At 42.4% G+C, this 16607-nt stretch overlaps 3 protein-coding genes across 4 annotated transcripts; 2 read left to right on the forward strand and 1 right to left on the reverse strand.

Moving 5' to 3' along the window:
• The first annotated feature begins 519 nt into the window (after positions 1-519).
• LOC125709555 (transmembrane emp24 domain-containing protein 2-like) lies at positions 520-5051 on the forward strand. 2 transcript variants are annotated; one of them, XM_048978136.1, is made up of 5 exons: positions 520-883; positions 1931-2123; positions 2894-2914; positions 3608-3715; positions 3804-5051. In XM_048978136.1, exons 1-5 carry the CDS (start codon positions 704-706, stop codon positions 3926-3928), a joined length of 627 nt encoding a protein of 208 aa, XP_048834093.1. In that variant the 5' UTR covers positions 520-703; the 3' UTR covers positions 3929-5051. The 2 variants fall into 2 exon arrangements, with proteins under 2 accessions (XP_048834093.1, XP_048834102.1); XM_048978145.1 differs by lacking the exon at positions 2894-2914 and having other exon boundaries at positions 547-883.
• A 975-nt stretch (positions 5052-6026) lies between these two features.
• eif2b1 (eukaryotic translation initiation factor 2B, subunit 1 alpha) lies at positions 6027-12295 on the reverse strand. Its single transcript, XM_048978098.1, has 9 exons — positions 11834-12295; positions 11586-11687; positions 11058-11194; positions 8915-9031; positions 7778-7894; positions 7554-7618; positions 7387-7462; positions 6805-6930; positions 6027-6696 (listed from the first exon to the last, which is right to left on the reverse strand). Exons 1-9 carry the CDS (start codon positions 11844-11846, stop codon positions 6541-6543), a joined length of 909 nt encoding a protein of 302 aa, XP_048834055.1. The 5' UTR covers positions 11847-12295; the 3' UTR covers positions 6027-6540.
• On the forward strand, positions 12253-16490 carry gtf2h3 (general transcription factor IIH, polypeptide 3). Its single transcript, XM_048978112.1, has 13 exons — positions 12253-12345; positions 12654-12733; positions 13024-13130; positions 13277-13422; positions 13519-13581; positions 13785-13814; positions 13937-13965; positions 14618-14692; positions 14773-14826; positions 14923-14991; positions 15098-15233; positions 16022-16058; positions 16144-16490. Exons 1-13 carry the CDS (start codon positions 12336-12338, stop codon positions 16211-16213), a joined length of 906 nt encoding a protein of 301 aa, XP_048834069.1. The 5' UTR covers positions 12253-12335; the 3' UTR covers positions 16214-16490.
• Positions 16491-16607: the final 117 nt, after the last annotated feature.

Raw genomic sequence — 16607 nt, forward strand, 5'->3', positions numbered from 1 at the left:
GGGTTACTGTCTTATTGGGGTAACTTGTCGGATTTAAGGCAGTCTAGCTAAAATGTAAGTGAACGAATATGAAGTCCATTTAAACTGTGGTACCTTAGATCCGACAAGTTACCCCGATAAGCCAGTAACTCCACTTCGTAGTACAGGCCACTGGTCCGAAGCAGACTTGTTCACTCGCCTGAGTTACCATGGTAGCTCAGCGGGGATTCATTTAAGACACATTGAAGGAACGGAACTCCCACTTAAATGAGCCACACTTGTCAAAATAAGTCAGACTTTCCATTAATCCCGTTGCTTTGTTAAAATAATGAAAACGGTGTTCATTTGCAATCTTGGGTTACTTTGAAAGACAGAAGGTAATGAGTTTTAATCGACCTCGCTTTAGTGTAATATATTTTAATTTGTGAAAATTAGCGTATAATTTGACGTACGTTACATATAACCTCAGGGGGCGGCAGAGTTTTGGAATCAGCTTTTATCGTGACACCCATTGAGAGGGGAGCGATGCGCGATCTGCGCGCTCTGTTTGTCCTTTGCTGCGTGCCGTCCGGATTTACGTGGCACTTTCGCTGGGGCTCACGTTTCCTTTCTCAAGCCTCGTCAACGCAAACTCCACCTCTGCAAGTTGATGCCTCGCCGGAACCTCACGGACTCGGAGTACCTCTCACCTCCACAGAGCAGAGTGGGCGATAAATAAGAAGAAATGTACACCTTTTCGGAACTCCTGGTCCTTGCGGCAGTATTATCCGCCACTGCTTCTGGGTACTTTGTCAGTATAGATGCCCACGCCGAGGAGTGCTTCTTCGAGCGCGTCAACTCTGGCACCAAGATGGGCCTCATGTTCGAGGTAGCCGAGGGAGGCTTCCTCGACATCGATGTGGAGGTGAGGCCGCGGATGAGCGCTCCTACTTCCGCGTGCAGGTGCAGAACTGGGCTCAGCACTTTGCTGCTAACCCTGCATGGTGTTTCATGCAGAACAAAATGAGCCTTGTACAGCTGCAACATGGCTGGTGGGAGAAAAACAACACCAGTGGTATCGGACGTCTTAAAATTTCCACAGCTCGATTACTGGGCTTGATTAACACTTTTCTGGATGTGTACATTTGTACCAAGAAAGCAACGACCGCAGATGTAAAAGCTTTGTTAAATGCACTAGCACTTTATAGAAAGCAATCCCATTGCTAATAGCATCGCTTATAAATAAGCAAAATGAATTTCGCCTGGTTGGTCGCCGGATATGCTTGCATTTCCCGGAATGAACACGGGCGAGTAGTTAACAGCTGGAAGAGTTGGTCTTTAGGGGATTGCTGTGAACGTTAACTGAGATAAAATTCGATGCCACATCTGCAAGATTTAATAACTATTCAGACTTCGAGTTGTTCGTTTTCCACATTAAATTTGAAATATCGGGTGTCTGCCCTCATGTCGCAGCACCCAAGTCCGTTGTTGTTCGGATTTAGCATTTTAATTTTTTACATTTGTCTTTTTACCTTCAGTTTAGTTAGAAAAGCTTTTTCAATAACAAATAAAGTGTCTCTGTGTCAGAATTATCTTGTTTCTGACGTTAAATCACACTGACAAAGTTTTCTGACCAAACGGGATCTTCATTGTAGATTTCGGCCCGCACATGTGTAAAGTTATCACCGCAATGCTTTCTGTTAACTTGTACATAAAACTACTGGCATCTAGGGCGGGACTGTGACTTTGGGGTTCCCCATGCGAAAATGCCCAGTATGCCAAACGGCTGGTGCAGCACTGTTTCCATCCCGGCCTTTATGCCGTGTGCTGCCTGAGAGATTCCAAGCTCCCCGCGACCCTGACTATAAGCGCTTGAAGGATGAATGGCTGGATGACATTTCATTAGTTTATTGTTACTAAAAAAGGTCATCCATGCATTAATATTAGTGTGAAACTTGCCTTCCAACCACAGATTACAGGACCAGATGGGAAACAGATTTATAAAGGCGACCGAGAGTCCAGTGGGAAGTACTCTGTGGCTGCCCACATGGATGGTACCTACAAGTTCTGCTTCAGCAACAAGATGTCTACCATGACACCCAAGATCGTTATGTTCACCATTGACATCGGAGAGGCGCCCAAGGGAGATGGAATGGAGACGGAAGGTGGGTCAGGGGTCTGTGCACAGCCAAGATTTATGGTCTTCGCCCCCTGCAGCCTAGCTGTGTTTTTTTAATAACACCTTATTCAATTAGATTTTGATAGCTCATGCACGTTTGTTTGCTTATGTATCTGTTTAATACCAGCTTACTAGCATTTACACTACAGGTGCTTTTTACTGTCTTATTAGCTTGTGTGATTGTGGATACTGAGTACTCTGATCTAAGTTATGCCTAGGTTACTCCTCCTGTTCCTTTGTTCCCACTGATCTGCTTTATCAGCCTGTCAGTCTTTGAACTCCTCTTGGTCTTTAGTAATTTAAATAGCTATTTGCATTTGTCTTTTCCCACCACAATGGAATAATGGGTTTGTCACACCTGCTGTTTTTGATGCCATGTAATATAGATCAGTGTAAGCACCTTGTATGCAAGAGTAGGGCTACATATTCCATTTCCCTCGGCAGTAACATGCAGTTGTACATAGTCATGTGTATGTATTGTCTTGTCTTTTAGCTATATATATTTTTTTGTAAAGCTTTGTGTTTACTGGGGTTGTACAAATTCCCTGAATCGCCCACTTTATAGGTTGTAATAGTGTCTGCGTTAGTGTGACTTCACCGGCTGGTCACCGAACGTGAGCACACACTCCTTGTCGCCTGTATGTTCCTGAAAAGCTTCCTCTCCCTCTGCTGTCTGTCTTTTCCCCCCTACTCTTCCTCATCTTCCCTGTGGAACTGTTTCCTCCCCCCCCTCCACTTGGTTTGTTCCTCCTCAAGGGGGGGGTGACACCTGGGATGGTAGGTTTTTGTTGCATGGCAACAGAAGTTTGATTAATAACCTGTGTCATGTTTTGTTGTTAATGTTTCGGTGGCACTCCTCCTTAACCACAGTGCTGATTAGTGTTTGTTTAGATTCTTGCCTCTTACCTCCGTGCTCGAGTGTGAGGTTTCCTTGACGAATACCTACCTGCTTCTGCCTGGTTATGATTAGTGTATGTGTGCACTGCAGCCATGCCATAAATCCCACATCCTGTACTTTGAGGACTTTACCTTGTTATGTCTGAAAATGGGATAACAAGTATATTAAAACAGCACCACCCCCAATGTTTAATCATGAAGGCCCACAATCTTCTTGCACCAGGTTAGCATTAGCGCATTAACCAGTGAGCAAACATTTTATGGGAATAGTATTGAAGACTAACATGAGAACTGTGTAATCTGTTAGATCATGTTAACCTGTGAACTGAAAGTAAATGGAGTTATCTTTAACTGATTTAATTTGTGCATGCTCTATTTGTGTTTCCTGTAAGCAGACTGCATTCAGTCATTCCGTTTTGTTCACAGGCAGGTTGTAGGGTATACAGATTATGAAGACTTATTTGTGTGTAGTTTTTTTGGAACGATGTAAACGGCATTGTTTGGTCACCATGCACGCTGGGAGGTGGTCTGGCTGTACTGGGAGATAGTGACCCGCCCTGCTTTGTTTCTCAGCGCACCAAAACAAGCTGGAGGAGATGATCAACGAGCTGGCAGTTGCCATGACGGCAGTTAAGCACGAGCAGGAGTACATGGAGGTTCGGGAGAGGATACACAGAGCGAGTAAGACGCAGTGCGAAGTAGCTTATTCACTTTAATTACACTTTACTTTTTGGTTAATTGTTTTCTTTTTTCTCCCCTTGTACCATAGTCAATGACAACACGAACAGCAGAGTTGTCCTGTGGTCCTTCTTTGAAGCACTGGTGTTGGTCGCCATGACCCTGGGACAGATTTATTACCTGAAGAGGTTTTTCGAAGTGCGGAGGGTCGTTTAAAAGAAGAAAGCATTTTCCCCCCTTTTGCATCTGCCCACCCCCCCACCGGAGCATTAAGACTGAAAATAAGACCCCACTCTCTGAAAAGCCTTCTGTTTTTTTTCTCCCTAATCCATTGGTTTTGTTTCCCTGTCTCTCTTTTGAAGGCATCATTTTGGCTTTGAATCCCCCCCCCCACATACTGTGTTAAATTCACTTCTAATTAATATTCCAGTTAGTTTTCAGACTTCACCCTTAGAGAAGCTATTTATTTGACTTGGCTTTGTATGAAACTCCATGGACAGAACCTGCTATATGCAGCAGGGAGGCAGCTCTGCGTCTCACCTGTGCTGATGACAATGGGCCCGGGTTTAGCAGCTGAGATACTGTAACCTGTACAGGAGTGGTTTGGACACGTTTATATGGGTCATCAGCTTAGCGGTGGGCCTAAGTACTTGGATGAGCATTTAGACTAGTCTCATTTTACCAGATACACGTTTTTCTGGGTATAACCAGCTTATGGTTTCATTCAGGATCCACCTTTCATGTGGCTTCTGCTAAACAGAAGCCAAAACATTCTCTGTCCATTCCTGTGTCCACAGCAGACGTACATGAAGTCCGGGGAAGAGTTTTAGTTGTAAAAATTTGCTACTGGTTTTGGAGGATGTGGTTTAAAAAACCAGGTTTTACTGAGTACTGAGGGTGTAAAAAGCTTGTACTACTGTCCTGTAATTAAGGGGGGAAATTAGCAGAAGGGGGTTACATCCTTAGTATCTGGGTTATTCAGTGTGTTCTGTGTTCTTTTTGTTCCTTTTGGGGGAAAATGTCTGAGCCACAGTTTGTTTTGGGCTGCGGTGAGTACTGTCCGTAGTTCGATGTAATGGAGAACAGCTAAGCCAAAATTGTAAAGCATGAAAGGTGTAGTCAATTAAACAAAACCTCTTTTTAAATAGCATTTTAAGTGTTTTTCCATGGACATCTACACACAGCACAGATTTTGGGTATCATTTTGGGTATATTCACACCTAGAAACAATAGATAAAAACTGGAGCTGAGTTCTATAGTTATTTGCCAAGTGGGGAGGATTTTTTTAGCCCTTTATATATTCATTGTTGAAATAAAATATAAATTTGTTTTTGGTGAACATTTCTGGGGTATTAATTACACTGCATGATGAGAAGAGGTTGATGTAGGACTTGAACACAAACATGAACCAGGAGCCATCACACAACTAAAATTTGATTGGTCCTTTTTCACTGGAGGTATGGGGCATTATGGGTAAAGTGACCAGGAGAGTAGTAGTATCTTTCTGTATCTGTAAGTGCCTTCAGATTTGAAGCCCCTGAAATGCCATGCTTATGTTTATTAAAATGACACTATTGACTATTTAAGAATCCCTTTAAAAACCCCAGTGTCTAATTTCTGTCCATACTAATAATTGCATAAATTGATCTCTTTCATCCATTAACTGGAACATTGCTGGCAGTCAAACATTGTACTTGCTGAATAACTCAGAGCGGTGAGATTTAAGGGCCACTTATATTTACAGGCTTTTTTTTAAGGTGGACTGTCAATGTACAGGAAAGTATCTGAGACACGTCCCCTGCTGCCGCCATGTCAGATCCTGTAGTTGACAGGGTTTTACTCTGCTCCCAGACCCTTCAATTACCTGAGTGTATTACCATATACCTAAGTCACACCTTAACACTGCAGGTGAGGTGGCCTGCTGATCAGTACATCAGTAAAGCCAGTCTAAGAGCTGAGCTGTGATTGTTCAGTTTAGTTCTTAGGACGACGTACCTAGCAGCCTCTGAGATTCCGGGTTTTGTGCCTGGCTCCCAGCTCTTACGGCTGAGGAACAGGAGCGGGAAACGCCCCATTAGTCTGGGCTGCTGGCTCTCATTCTTACAATTAAATGTTGGCTGTCTGGTCTTTTTTCAGTCTTGTACCAAGTTTTTGATGCACAATCCTACCTGAGAAATTTACCTTTCAATTTTTCTAACTATTCACCTGTCATTTTTTGTTTATAAATCCATAACATTTTTAATATAATTGATTTGTGCATTATTTTTGGTGCCTAAATAATTAGGCTCAAAAAATGTCCGTCCGCTGACTAAACGATGAACATGTTTTATTTATTAAAGGCCTAAAAGTAATTGTTATACAATTGCCTGCCAACTTTACATAATTATAGATTAAAGGACCACCTTGGTTAGATTATTGGGATCATAGAGGTGCTACAGCCAATTAATCAAGTAACTAAAAACAAGCACACACACTCATCCTTACACAACAGCTACGTGTGTGGTCCACACACGTTTGAAACATTATTACAATATAAAGTCGAATCGGCAGGTTTGGTTAGAGTAATTAGTTCAAAATGAGCAGCCAACTGCCTCACCATAAACACACAGCAGTCTGCAAGGACAAAAGCTGATAAACCAAATATGAGGAATTTGCATTCTATCAATGCTGTGTCACCAAGTAGTAAAGGTGTCACTGGGAATGGAGCTGAGTAGGTGCAATGACATCACTTCCTGTTTGCAAGTGGCCGTACATCATTGAACAGTGTGTCATAACTCAATAAGATCTTTATTTCTCCATGTTGGCTGAACTCATTGATGTCAAGTCTATTACAGATACAGCTTGATGAGCTCGTCGCTGACGGCTGAGGGAGTGAGGACACCCAAATCAGTAAAGAGGAGAGTTATGAGGGAGGGGGGCGTGTAATCGGTCATGGGGTGCTCCTCAGCCAGATTCTCTGCCGTCTTCAGGGTGTCTGCTTTGTACTGGTGGGTGGGCGGGTAGGGGTCAAAAGAAAAAGAGGTAAGATTGAGGTGGGCACCACACTTATACACTGCTTAAGGAGGTGGAGGAAGAGGAGGAGGCGATCACACCTTAAACCGCTCAGGCACGTCTTGCTGGTTCAAAGGGTAGAGCCGGACAAATTTAAAGCTTTCTGCCACCACGTAGAAGGGCTTATTGTGGGCCTTGGCACACACTGCCATTTGGTAGGTGCCAATCTGGAAGAGCAGTCAGAGACATTTTAACTACCGCAATGGTATATAATACAGCAGGCCTAAAGCGTACCAGACAAATGCAAGGGAATATTCACTTTTCCAGAAGAGAAATTTAACCGTTTCCTTTACTTAACATCTGCAGTCCCACATGCCAAACTCTAGAGTGCATCAAACACCAAAGAACAATATGAGTGCTATGCAGCCATGAACAACACAGACTGTCAAGTGCCCGCTGGAAACCAGGGGCTTCGGAGGGACATGGACACCATGGGGCCACCACCCCAAAATCCCCCCAACTTGGCAAAATCAACTGAGCGACTAGGAGTGCTAGGCCAAGCAGGGGACCCAAGGTGACATTTTCTCAAGAGGGCTGGGATGTCAAGCTATTCCCCTGCTGCAAACTATGTCTGGATAGACACCATATAAAACCAAACTGGGCTGAATTTAAAGCGACGTCACCTTGTTGATGATTCCACCACTTTCCACGACCCCTTCGGCCCCCACGATAATCAGGTCCACCTTCTCCATGATGTATCTGAAAGCACAGTAGCAAGATGAGCTCCAACCCATGTGACCCCCCCTTCCCCCCCCCCCCGTGAATCCGCAATGATGCCTGTGGAGTTTACCCGACTGCCGCGTCCAACACCACGGTAACGGGGACATTGAGGTTCCTTAGAGTGTCTGCCATCTTCTGCCTAAAACACAACATCAGTTCATCAATGCTCAAAGATTAGATTTCACAAATATTCACCCAGCCCCTACGTTCACAAAAGCATGTAGTGCCGGGCAGAGTGGCCTGGCTCGTGGGCGGCTAACCACAAGGCTAACTCGTCATGTAGCGTTTCCCCACTTGCCCGGCAGAATCTGGCTGTGATTCGGTGACATAGACGGTGAAGCGCTTCTTGTCAGCGGCTGCGTTCTGCAGGACCCTCAGAACCACCCTGGACGAGGAGTGGGTCAGGATTTTCTGTAAATGAAATTTACAGCGGGGCATGTATGCGGTCAAATGTAGGTTACTTCTGGAACAGGATGGTTCCATATAACTCAGTCTTTCTTGGAAAAACGTGCTTCAGCCACATCAGAGGCATTCAGACATTTTATAAGATGAACCATAACGACAGACGGGATGCGGTGAAACCGCCCCCTGACCTAATGGTCGTACCAAAGCCACGCAGTCGGAGTACATTAAACAAGAGAAACTTCTAAAGAAACCAACCATGGATGCATAAAACATATAATCATTTAAATTTAATAGCAACAAAACCATAATTTGTAGCTTTTTGAATTTTCTTTTTTAAATCTTTGCTGATGAGAGTTTTTTTTTCACTTTTAGGGAATCTGAAGGATTCCCTTCACACTGCAAGTTAAATAGAATGGAATAATGATACTTTAGTCTTCATGGGGAAGTTCTCTTTGCTCCATCTATCTCTCCATTAGAGGTCAGAGAAAGTTTGGGGGGTCACAGCGAAGGGCAGCCACCGTGCGGTGCCCAGGGAGCTGGGGGTTAGGGGCCCATAGACATGTGACTATTCTACCAAGTCCACACTTGTATCAGCAACTTTTTGCTTGCAGGCACAGAGAATTAGCTTGTTGAGCCTCATACTGCCCCTTAAAATGGGATAGTGGAGTGGCAATCGTTAACAATGAATCTCCATGATATTTATGTAGGTCTTATTTATAACATATTCTTTAGACCCTAGATATTCGATACTGAAGAAAATAAAGGAAAAAGAACTTTTCAATAAAAAGCACACCGAAGATTTCCCACTGAATCCTACAGCTACAGAGTGATGAGGAGCAGGAAGTCTCACAGTGTCCACTCATAGAGAAACCTGTGAAAGGGTAACTGTTTACTCCGAAGCAGGAAGAAATAAAAAAAAAGTTTGCAGACACACATGGTTTGATACATCTGCGATATAAATGGCGATGGAAAAAACCCTTGACACCAAAATAGGTTATCATAATCTGCAGCTCAAAGGAGACTCACCGCTCCATCTTTGATGAAGGTATGGCAGAGTTTTGCAACCTTGCTCCTGGAGAGGGAGATCTTCTTCAGAAATAGCTCGCCCCGCTCCACCATCACTTTCTTACACTGTGAAAGTTCCTGAGAACAGAAGCAGTATCAAGGAGATGAGTGCAAGTCGTTACTCTGACTCACGGCTCTGTTACCAGTGAATACCGGGAGCTTCAGATGATTACCAATAAAGTGAGACCCTTTGAATAAACACTAAGTGTCTAGCATTCAGATAATTAGCTTCAGTCACGTTTCACCAGATTGGGAACTGTAATTCTGAAGTGTCAAAAAAGGAAATAGCTCAGAATTTTATGAAAACTTGGTATTTTGATCCTTATAGAGAACACTGAAAATTCCCCAAGTTTTATTGAAAAATTCTGATGCAGTCCAAAGTTATGGCCCTTTCAAATTTGGGTGCCACGCCCCTTTTTTGCACTCGCACGTGTCATTTGTAAGGGTTTTCAGGAGACCACCAGGAGCTGAAAATTGCTCTCCTGACCTACTGTTCCCTGCTTTTTCAGAATCTGGTAAAGGAGTTGAGTTGAGATAGCTATATTTGGTGCCTATGTGTGATATAAGTTTCATTCCCATCACTAACTATCTACATAGTCAACCACGCCCCCGAAGTAGGGGGTCCTGTGGGGGATTTTTCACCTGTGACCATTTTCAGATGGCAATATATCAAAGAATAAATGGTTATTTAGAATGAATTTGCATCTGCTTACAGTATCTTCCTCAAATAACAAAAATATAGAAGAATATTGGCTGTAGGTGTGGTGGTGACCCCACAGCTTGGGGTCAAAATCCGAAAAAAAGTGAACCAAAAACTGATTTTGCAGGTCCATAACTTTGAAGTGCTTCCCCTAAGCTTAATTTTAATGGCAGATTCTGAAAGAGCAAAGAGCAAACCAGGAGAGCAAATTTCAGCTCTCTAGCTTGCTTAGAAATGAAGATATGACAAGCAGGGAACAGTAGGTCAGGAGAGCAATTTTCAGCTCCTGGTGGTCTCCGGAAAACCCTTACAAATGACATGTGCGATTCGCGAGTGCAAAAAAGGGGCGTGGCACCCAAATTTGAAAGGGCCATAACTTTGGACTGCATCAGAATTTTTCAATAAAACCTGGGGAATTTTCAGTGTTCTCTATAAGGATCAAAATACCAAGTTTTCATCAAAATCAGGAATGATGCCCATGAAGCCCATGGTTGATTTGGCATGGACTGACCCAGTAACATCGTTGCATTTTTGTGTACATTCCATCTTAGAGTACTTTTCCGTTGCACCAGGTACCATACTTTTAGTATAGTACTTTCCCTTTTCCGTTGACTTCTGGTCAAGTACCAGTACCAAAAATTCCAGTACCCAAAGTACCAAAGCAGCTGGGGTACTTTTTTGGTACTTGGAGGTGGGACTTGCAAATGTATTCATGCAAATTGCCTACCTCTGAAACACAGTACAACTGCCTTCTTTAAAACAGTTGTGAACTCTGTAAACAGCAATAAATTAAGTAAAAAAAAAAAAAAGAGTAATAATAATAATAATAATAATAATAATGGATGCTTGGACAAATGAAAGACCCAAGTTTAAATTGTGATCTGGTCAAAAGAACCAGAAGATCTGGACAGCATGACAATAAATAAAAAATTATTTGGTATAACATGCTAGAGCTGCACGATTACAGAGGGAAAAAAAAATCAAGTGTCGCTTAGTGATTATGTTGTAATAAATACAGGGATATTTATTTATAAACCAAAAAAATGAGCTTTCTAACTAACCAGTCTATGAGTGATTTAAACTGCAAGGATGACAATTATTGCTATGCACACGCAGCGCTCATGTAAAAGCAGCAGCAGCAAACTTTAAACTGATTTTTAAATCACGTAGGCCTACTAGGTAATCTTGAAAAGGGACAATCATTAAAATTGCAAAACGTAAGTTTAATTTCCTATGACAAAGTAACAGTGCCCTTAATCTGATAAGCAGCAGTCGAGATTACCAATGGACAAAAGTACACTGAGAATCTTAAAACACCAATAACTAAGCATCTCTAATGGCCAGTTTATCCAGAAACCTGTGGCTTGTTCATGTGACTGGCCAAGGTGCAAGTGTGATACTCACTGAGTATTCCAGTGATGTGAGACTGATGAAACGTAAAAAGAGCTCCCCGCCTGAGGAGACAGCCACTGAGGAGTCCACGCCAGCCAGGCGGTCGATGGCCTGAGTCAGATTCTCCCTGAGGCCCAGCAGCGTCTCAGCTGCAAAAGTGACAGAGGCCAACAGGAATAACAATTAATCCCAACTGCCTGGAAATGCCCTGGTAGCCCATACCACCAGTAACATGGGGAGCACACCTGACATCATCACTGAGGCGGTGATGAGGGCTTGTAGATTCTTCTTCGACAAGCCAAACTAAAACATGGCACACTCCTCAGCAGTGTCCCAAACCAGGAACTGGTACCACACACAGTCATCTGTCATCTGGACCACTGTAGTTCCTTTCTGACTATTTTTTTCAGCACCAAAGCAAGATGTGTGTCTGCTGCAAGTCTTTCGGTTTGTTAAAATGTGGCCCGTCTTCATCAATATACACGGTAAGAGCGTTTTCACACAGTATGGACTTTACGGCCAAACACTGGGATCCCTGACCTTTGTCTCTCTTCAGGAACTCCAAAAGCGTCCGGATCGCTGCCACGGCAGAAGCCACATCTGGGTCCTGTCTCATCTGCGTCCGAAAGTACTCCACCAACTCTAAAAAAGATCCGGATATTCCTGGGTTAAGCTCCCTGATCGGAGACAAAGGTTGCACCTTCCAAACATTAAGTTCTCACGAACAAATTAAGGAGGACTTTAGCATCAATCATCATTTATAAGGTGAGGAACCCGTTTCTACATACCTCCTTCGTCCATCCTTTGACAGGCAAGCACCACCAATATACAATTAAATTAATGGAAATTTCACAAGAAACTGCTCCCCGGCAATATCAATGCCGTAAAGCGAACGTTGTAAGAGTAGAATATTAGTTTCAGGAGATCTTTAAATACACAGGTAACTAAATATATATATTTATATATATATCACTGTCAGGCTTTCACACACTGGCACGTTACTTTCTGATGCAATAAACAGAAAGCTAGCCCTACTACCAAGCTGTTTCTTTTTTACTTTTTACGTTTTATTAAATATATTCACATGTATACGTCAGCTTCTGTTATGGAAAGGTAACGCAACCAGCTCTATCTAACTATCCATCTCCATGATACTTCCCGTTCATATTAAGGCAGTAGTACAGCAAACGCTCCTCACTCACGAGCCCGGTTGTCCGGCTAGTGGTTGGTCGCGCAGTGATGACGTCAAAACAATGCGGCCGTTCACATTACTGATTTTGTGAAGCAGCGATGACTTCGGGTCAGTATGGACTTTACCACTTTTTCTTCCATTTTATGAAAATTATACCTAGAATGGTATCTGTGTTTTCTAATACTGCCGAGTATGACGTGTCATTCTTGATGTACTTGGGTATAACTTGTTTCTAGGCTAAATTTGCAGATAGACTTTATTTCCCTGGGGTAAATTTCATTAGCTGATCCTTGTCTAATAGGCTACATTAATCGTCATTTGGTTGACTTTCTGGTCTTTTAAACGGTGAATTGTACTGCTTGCAGTGTGGCTTAACATACAGACTGATTAAAGAAAGTGTTTGTTCTTATTCGTAGAAGACGAGATCAGTCTTCTGGTCATTGTGATAGATGTTAACCCAATCTGGTGGGGGCAGCAGACGCAGCGGGAGCCAGAGGTAATGTTATTTTTATTAAATATAAGATCAGTAATTATCAATAATTCATTAGTAACCCCTATGTTTGCCTGCGGGGTCGCCAGCTGGGATCCCGAGGAATTTCGCCGTGTGGTGGATGCAGCAACTCCCATGGTCCTCAACCTGACCTGACCCTGTAAACGACAGCATTTACTAACACAGTTACTGCTTGGTTCTGCGAAATCTTGATTCAACGCTGATATGTTTTTTAAAAAGTGTATTTGACTCACATATTCTGTAGTGCGTTGATTATGTTTATTATCATTTGTCAGTTCACGTTATCAAAGTGTTTGGATGCTGTGATGGTGATGGGCAATTCTCACCTGGTCATGAACAGGACTAACAAACTCGCCATTATTGCAAGCAACTGCCAAGAGAGGTAAGATGTCAGTGTGATTTTGAAGAGCTGTTCACTGCATGTAAGCATATCAGTTATGATGCTTTTTTAGTTGCATAATAAATAGCCAGCATTTTTGGAGTTTCAGTGTAGTGTTCTTTTCCCCCTTCCTCTCTGCTTCCACACAGCCATTTCCTGTACCCCAGTAAACACTGGAAGGCTGGGGATGTGACTGGAGATGACTCTGGGTTGGGTAGTGGGGATGGCAAGTATGAGCTCCTGTCTGTTGCCAACGACCTCATTGCCGAGGAGGTCAGGAGACTTATGGCCAGAAGTGAGTCATTATCCTCTGTCACTGGAAGCAGCTACTGCTCCATCCCAGAGTGTGGGGGAACAGCATCACCTGACGTGCTGTATTTTGACTTTGCAGCTAAAATAAGCGGCCACCAGACGGACACCATGCTGGCAGGATCTCTCGCCAAAGCGCTGTGTTGTATCCCTTTGTGCTGAATTTTTAACAAATAACTTGTTGTGGGTGGCCACGGTTTTATATGAAAAAGGGTCACCAAGACTCAGCATGTAATTTAGGTAAAATGTATGAAATTACTCCCATAATTCACATTAGTTTTTTGTACCTTGGCTTTAGTTTCACACCAGCAAACTGGCCATTGTTGTTTCTTAACTGCGTTTCCTCAGATATTCATCGACTCACAAAGGAGTCGGATGGTAATGCGACTCTGTGTATCACTCAGCTTCAATCTCTTTGAACTTGCTGATTTTAAAACTAATCGCCTGAATCCAATACATACAACCATGCAATCACTAATAATTATTTGACTCTTTTCCAGCGGCGCAAGACATGAAATCAAGGATATTGGTAAATCTTCTTAATCTCTGTTTTCCTAAGGGCAGCTGTTTATTGGTTAATACTATAACGTCACACCTCCAGGGTAATGGATTCCGTTCCTGCTCTGTTTGTGAACTTGGATTGTTTTCCCCACATTTCTGCACATTTCCTCTGGTTATATCAGTTTCCTCCTACAATCCAAAGACATGCGACTTAGGTGAATTGGTGTCTCTGAATTGCCCATGATATGTGTGTGTGTGTGTCCTGCAGTGGACTGACACCCCATCCAGGGTGTTTTTTGGGAAATGCTTGCATCATTCCTGCTGTGAAACTGCTTCTTGTCCTTTCAAATATGTCTTATTATGCTGGTAATGGAGGAAAGTGATATTAGTTTTATCATGAAATCACAAATAAAAGTTGTTTTAGCATTTTAGCTTGAGTGGATGTTTCTAGCATTGCCATGTCATTGACTACTAGGAACTAACTTGTAAAATATAAAACTGGAAATTTATTGAAAAATTTCACTATAGTGCTTCAGTTTTTCCAATGCCTAATTAAAATATTTCAGATAAAACATTTCATACTGTGATTGTCGCTTTACCAGGACACGGATTAAGAGTACTTTTTCCAATGTCCTCAGATTCACTTTCCATCAAGTAAATGTTTTGTACCTTTCAAACAGGTGATCAGGGCGGCTGAGGATTGTGCGTTACAGTACATGAATTTCATGAATGTCATCTTTGCTGCTCAGAAAAATGTAAGACCCCTGTTGACATGAAATTCACATACGTTTGATCTTACTGTATGAGGTGTCTAAGATTTTTGCTTTTGTTTTAGGGTGTCCTTATCGATGCCTGTGTACTGGCCTCCGACTCTGGTCTCCTGCAGCAGGTATATTCCAAACTATCTGTGCGACTGTTATAAAACCATTCATGTCTGAAGGCTTTTGCTTTGTGTGACAATGACTCTTCCATTTCTTTTCCTTAGGCCTGTGATATAACAGGGGGCTTGTACCTAAAAATCCCACAGAAAGTTGCCCTTGCCCAGTATTTGCTGGTGAGGATTAGAAACCCAAGATGTAAAACTTTTCTGTTGCATCCATTGCTGTGAAGGCCCACGCTACATCCACATTGCCCCTTGTTTGTCTGTGTGTCCCATGCAGTGGGTGTTCCTGCCGGACTCAGACCAGCGTTCCCAGTTGGTCCTGCCTCCCCCAGTGCACGTGGATTACAGGGCGGCCTGTTTCTGCCATCGCAGCCTCATTGATATTGGCTACGTTTGCTCCGTCTGTTTGTCAAGTACGTCACAAAACCCATTTGTGTTTACACTTGTTTTAGCCCTTTGTTTTGAAGCATTGAAGGGGCTTCCTCAGCCCCAGCCATTTGGGGGGGAGACCTCAGTTGAGTAGTTACTTTCTGTCAGTTAGTTGTAATAATTATACCACGCATTATAACATGTAAGAGCAGCAACTGGAAGCATTTTTGCTTTGCATATGACGTGGTCTCTCCGTGTCAATATGGTTCCCTCCTGATTGTGTGCATGAATGCGTATGTGATTAAAAACCTGTTATTTTGACGTAGATACATTTTTGGTGTCCCCACAAGGGGAAATTTAAATTTATAAAAATCTGTGACTGCAAAAAACTAAAATAGCACAGAGTTTTGTACTTTGTTTGGTTACTTATTTGTAAGATTAGGGCTGGGTAGGGGTTAAGGTTGCCATAGTTATGATTAGGGTTATGCCCATTGAAATGAATGGAGGGTCCCCACAAAGCTATAGATACCTAATCTGCATGTGTGTGTCTGAATGCATGTGCCCTGTGATGGACAGATCCAAGGTATTCCCCAGCCGTTTGCCCAATGCTGCATGACCAAGATAATTAGCTACACGGATCTATTATATGTAATATGTATTGTACCATATAGCGTTCAGTGCTGTGCCACCAGAGGGCGTGAGTTAGGCGACCAAGTTTTAAAATAGACCTAATTAGAAATACCGGTATGTATTGACCTGTTCTGATATTGAAGAATATTTTTAAATCATTTTATATTTTTTCTAATTTTTAATTTTTCATCCCCGTATTAAGTATTCTGCAACTTCAGCCCGATCTGCACAACATGCGAGTGAGTACTGTCTAAGTTAAACTTCACGAATGGGAAAGCGTATTTTTGAAGGAATTGCCTCTTATCGATTTATTCTTTGTCGCAGGACGGCCTTCAGAATCCCATTGCCTCAGATGGTGAAGCCGAAAAAGAAAAAACTTAAACCAGCAACGTGACACAGTTCATTAATTTTAAAAGGGTCATATATATCACAATTCTTGCTCTGCGGAGCTACATAAATTGTTCTATCGTATTGCTTAACAATTTTGTTATATTTAAGCATCAAATGCAGAAAATAACAATTGTATATTTTGAATATTTCGCATATGTTGTACATAAAAAATCTTAAGAAAATGCAAACCTTTTTCATTACGTTTTAAATTCCGATATCTTCAGCATTGTTGGCCATTTCTTTTGATAATAATAAAAGTTGAAGTGATGCTTTTCAAAGAAGTGGCGTTTTTATTTATTTATGAAGTAATTGCACATCTTTTCATTACACACACACACACACACATATATACGCATAAATATGTATGTGCAAGTACTCTGGGCTTATGGGAAAATTGC

The sequence above is a fragment of the Brienomyrus brachyistius genome, chromosome 2, assembly GCF_023856365.1.
Source record: "Brienomyrus brachyistius isolate T26 chromosome 2, BBRACH_0.4, whole genome shotgun sequence".
Lineage (NCBI taxonomy): Eukaryota > Metazoa > Chordata > Actinopteri > Osteoglossiformes > Mormyridae > Brienomyrus > Brienomyrus brachyistius.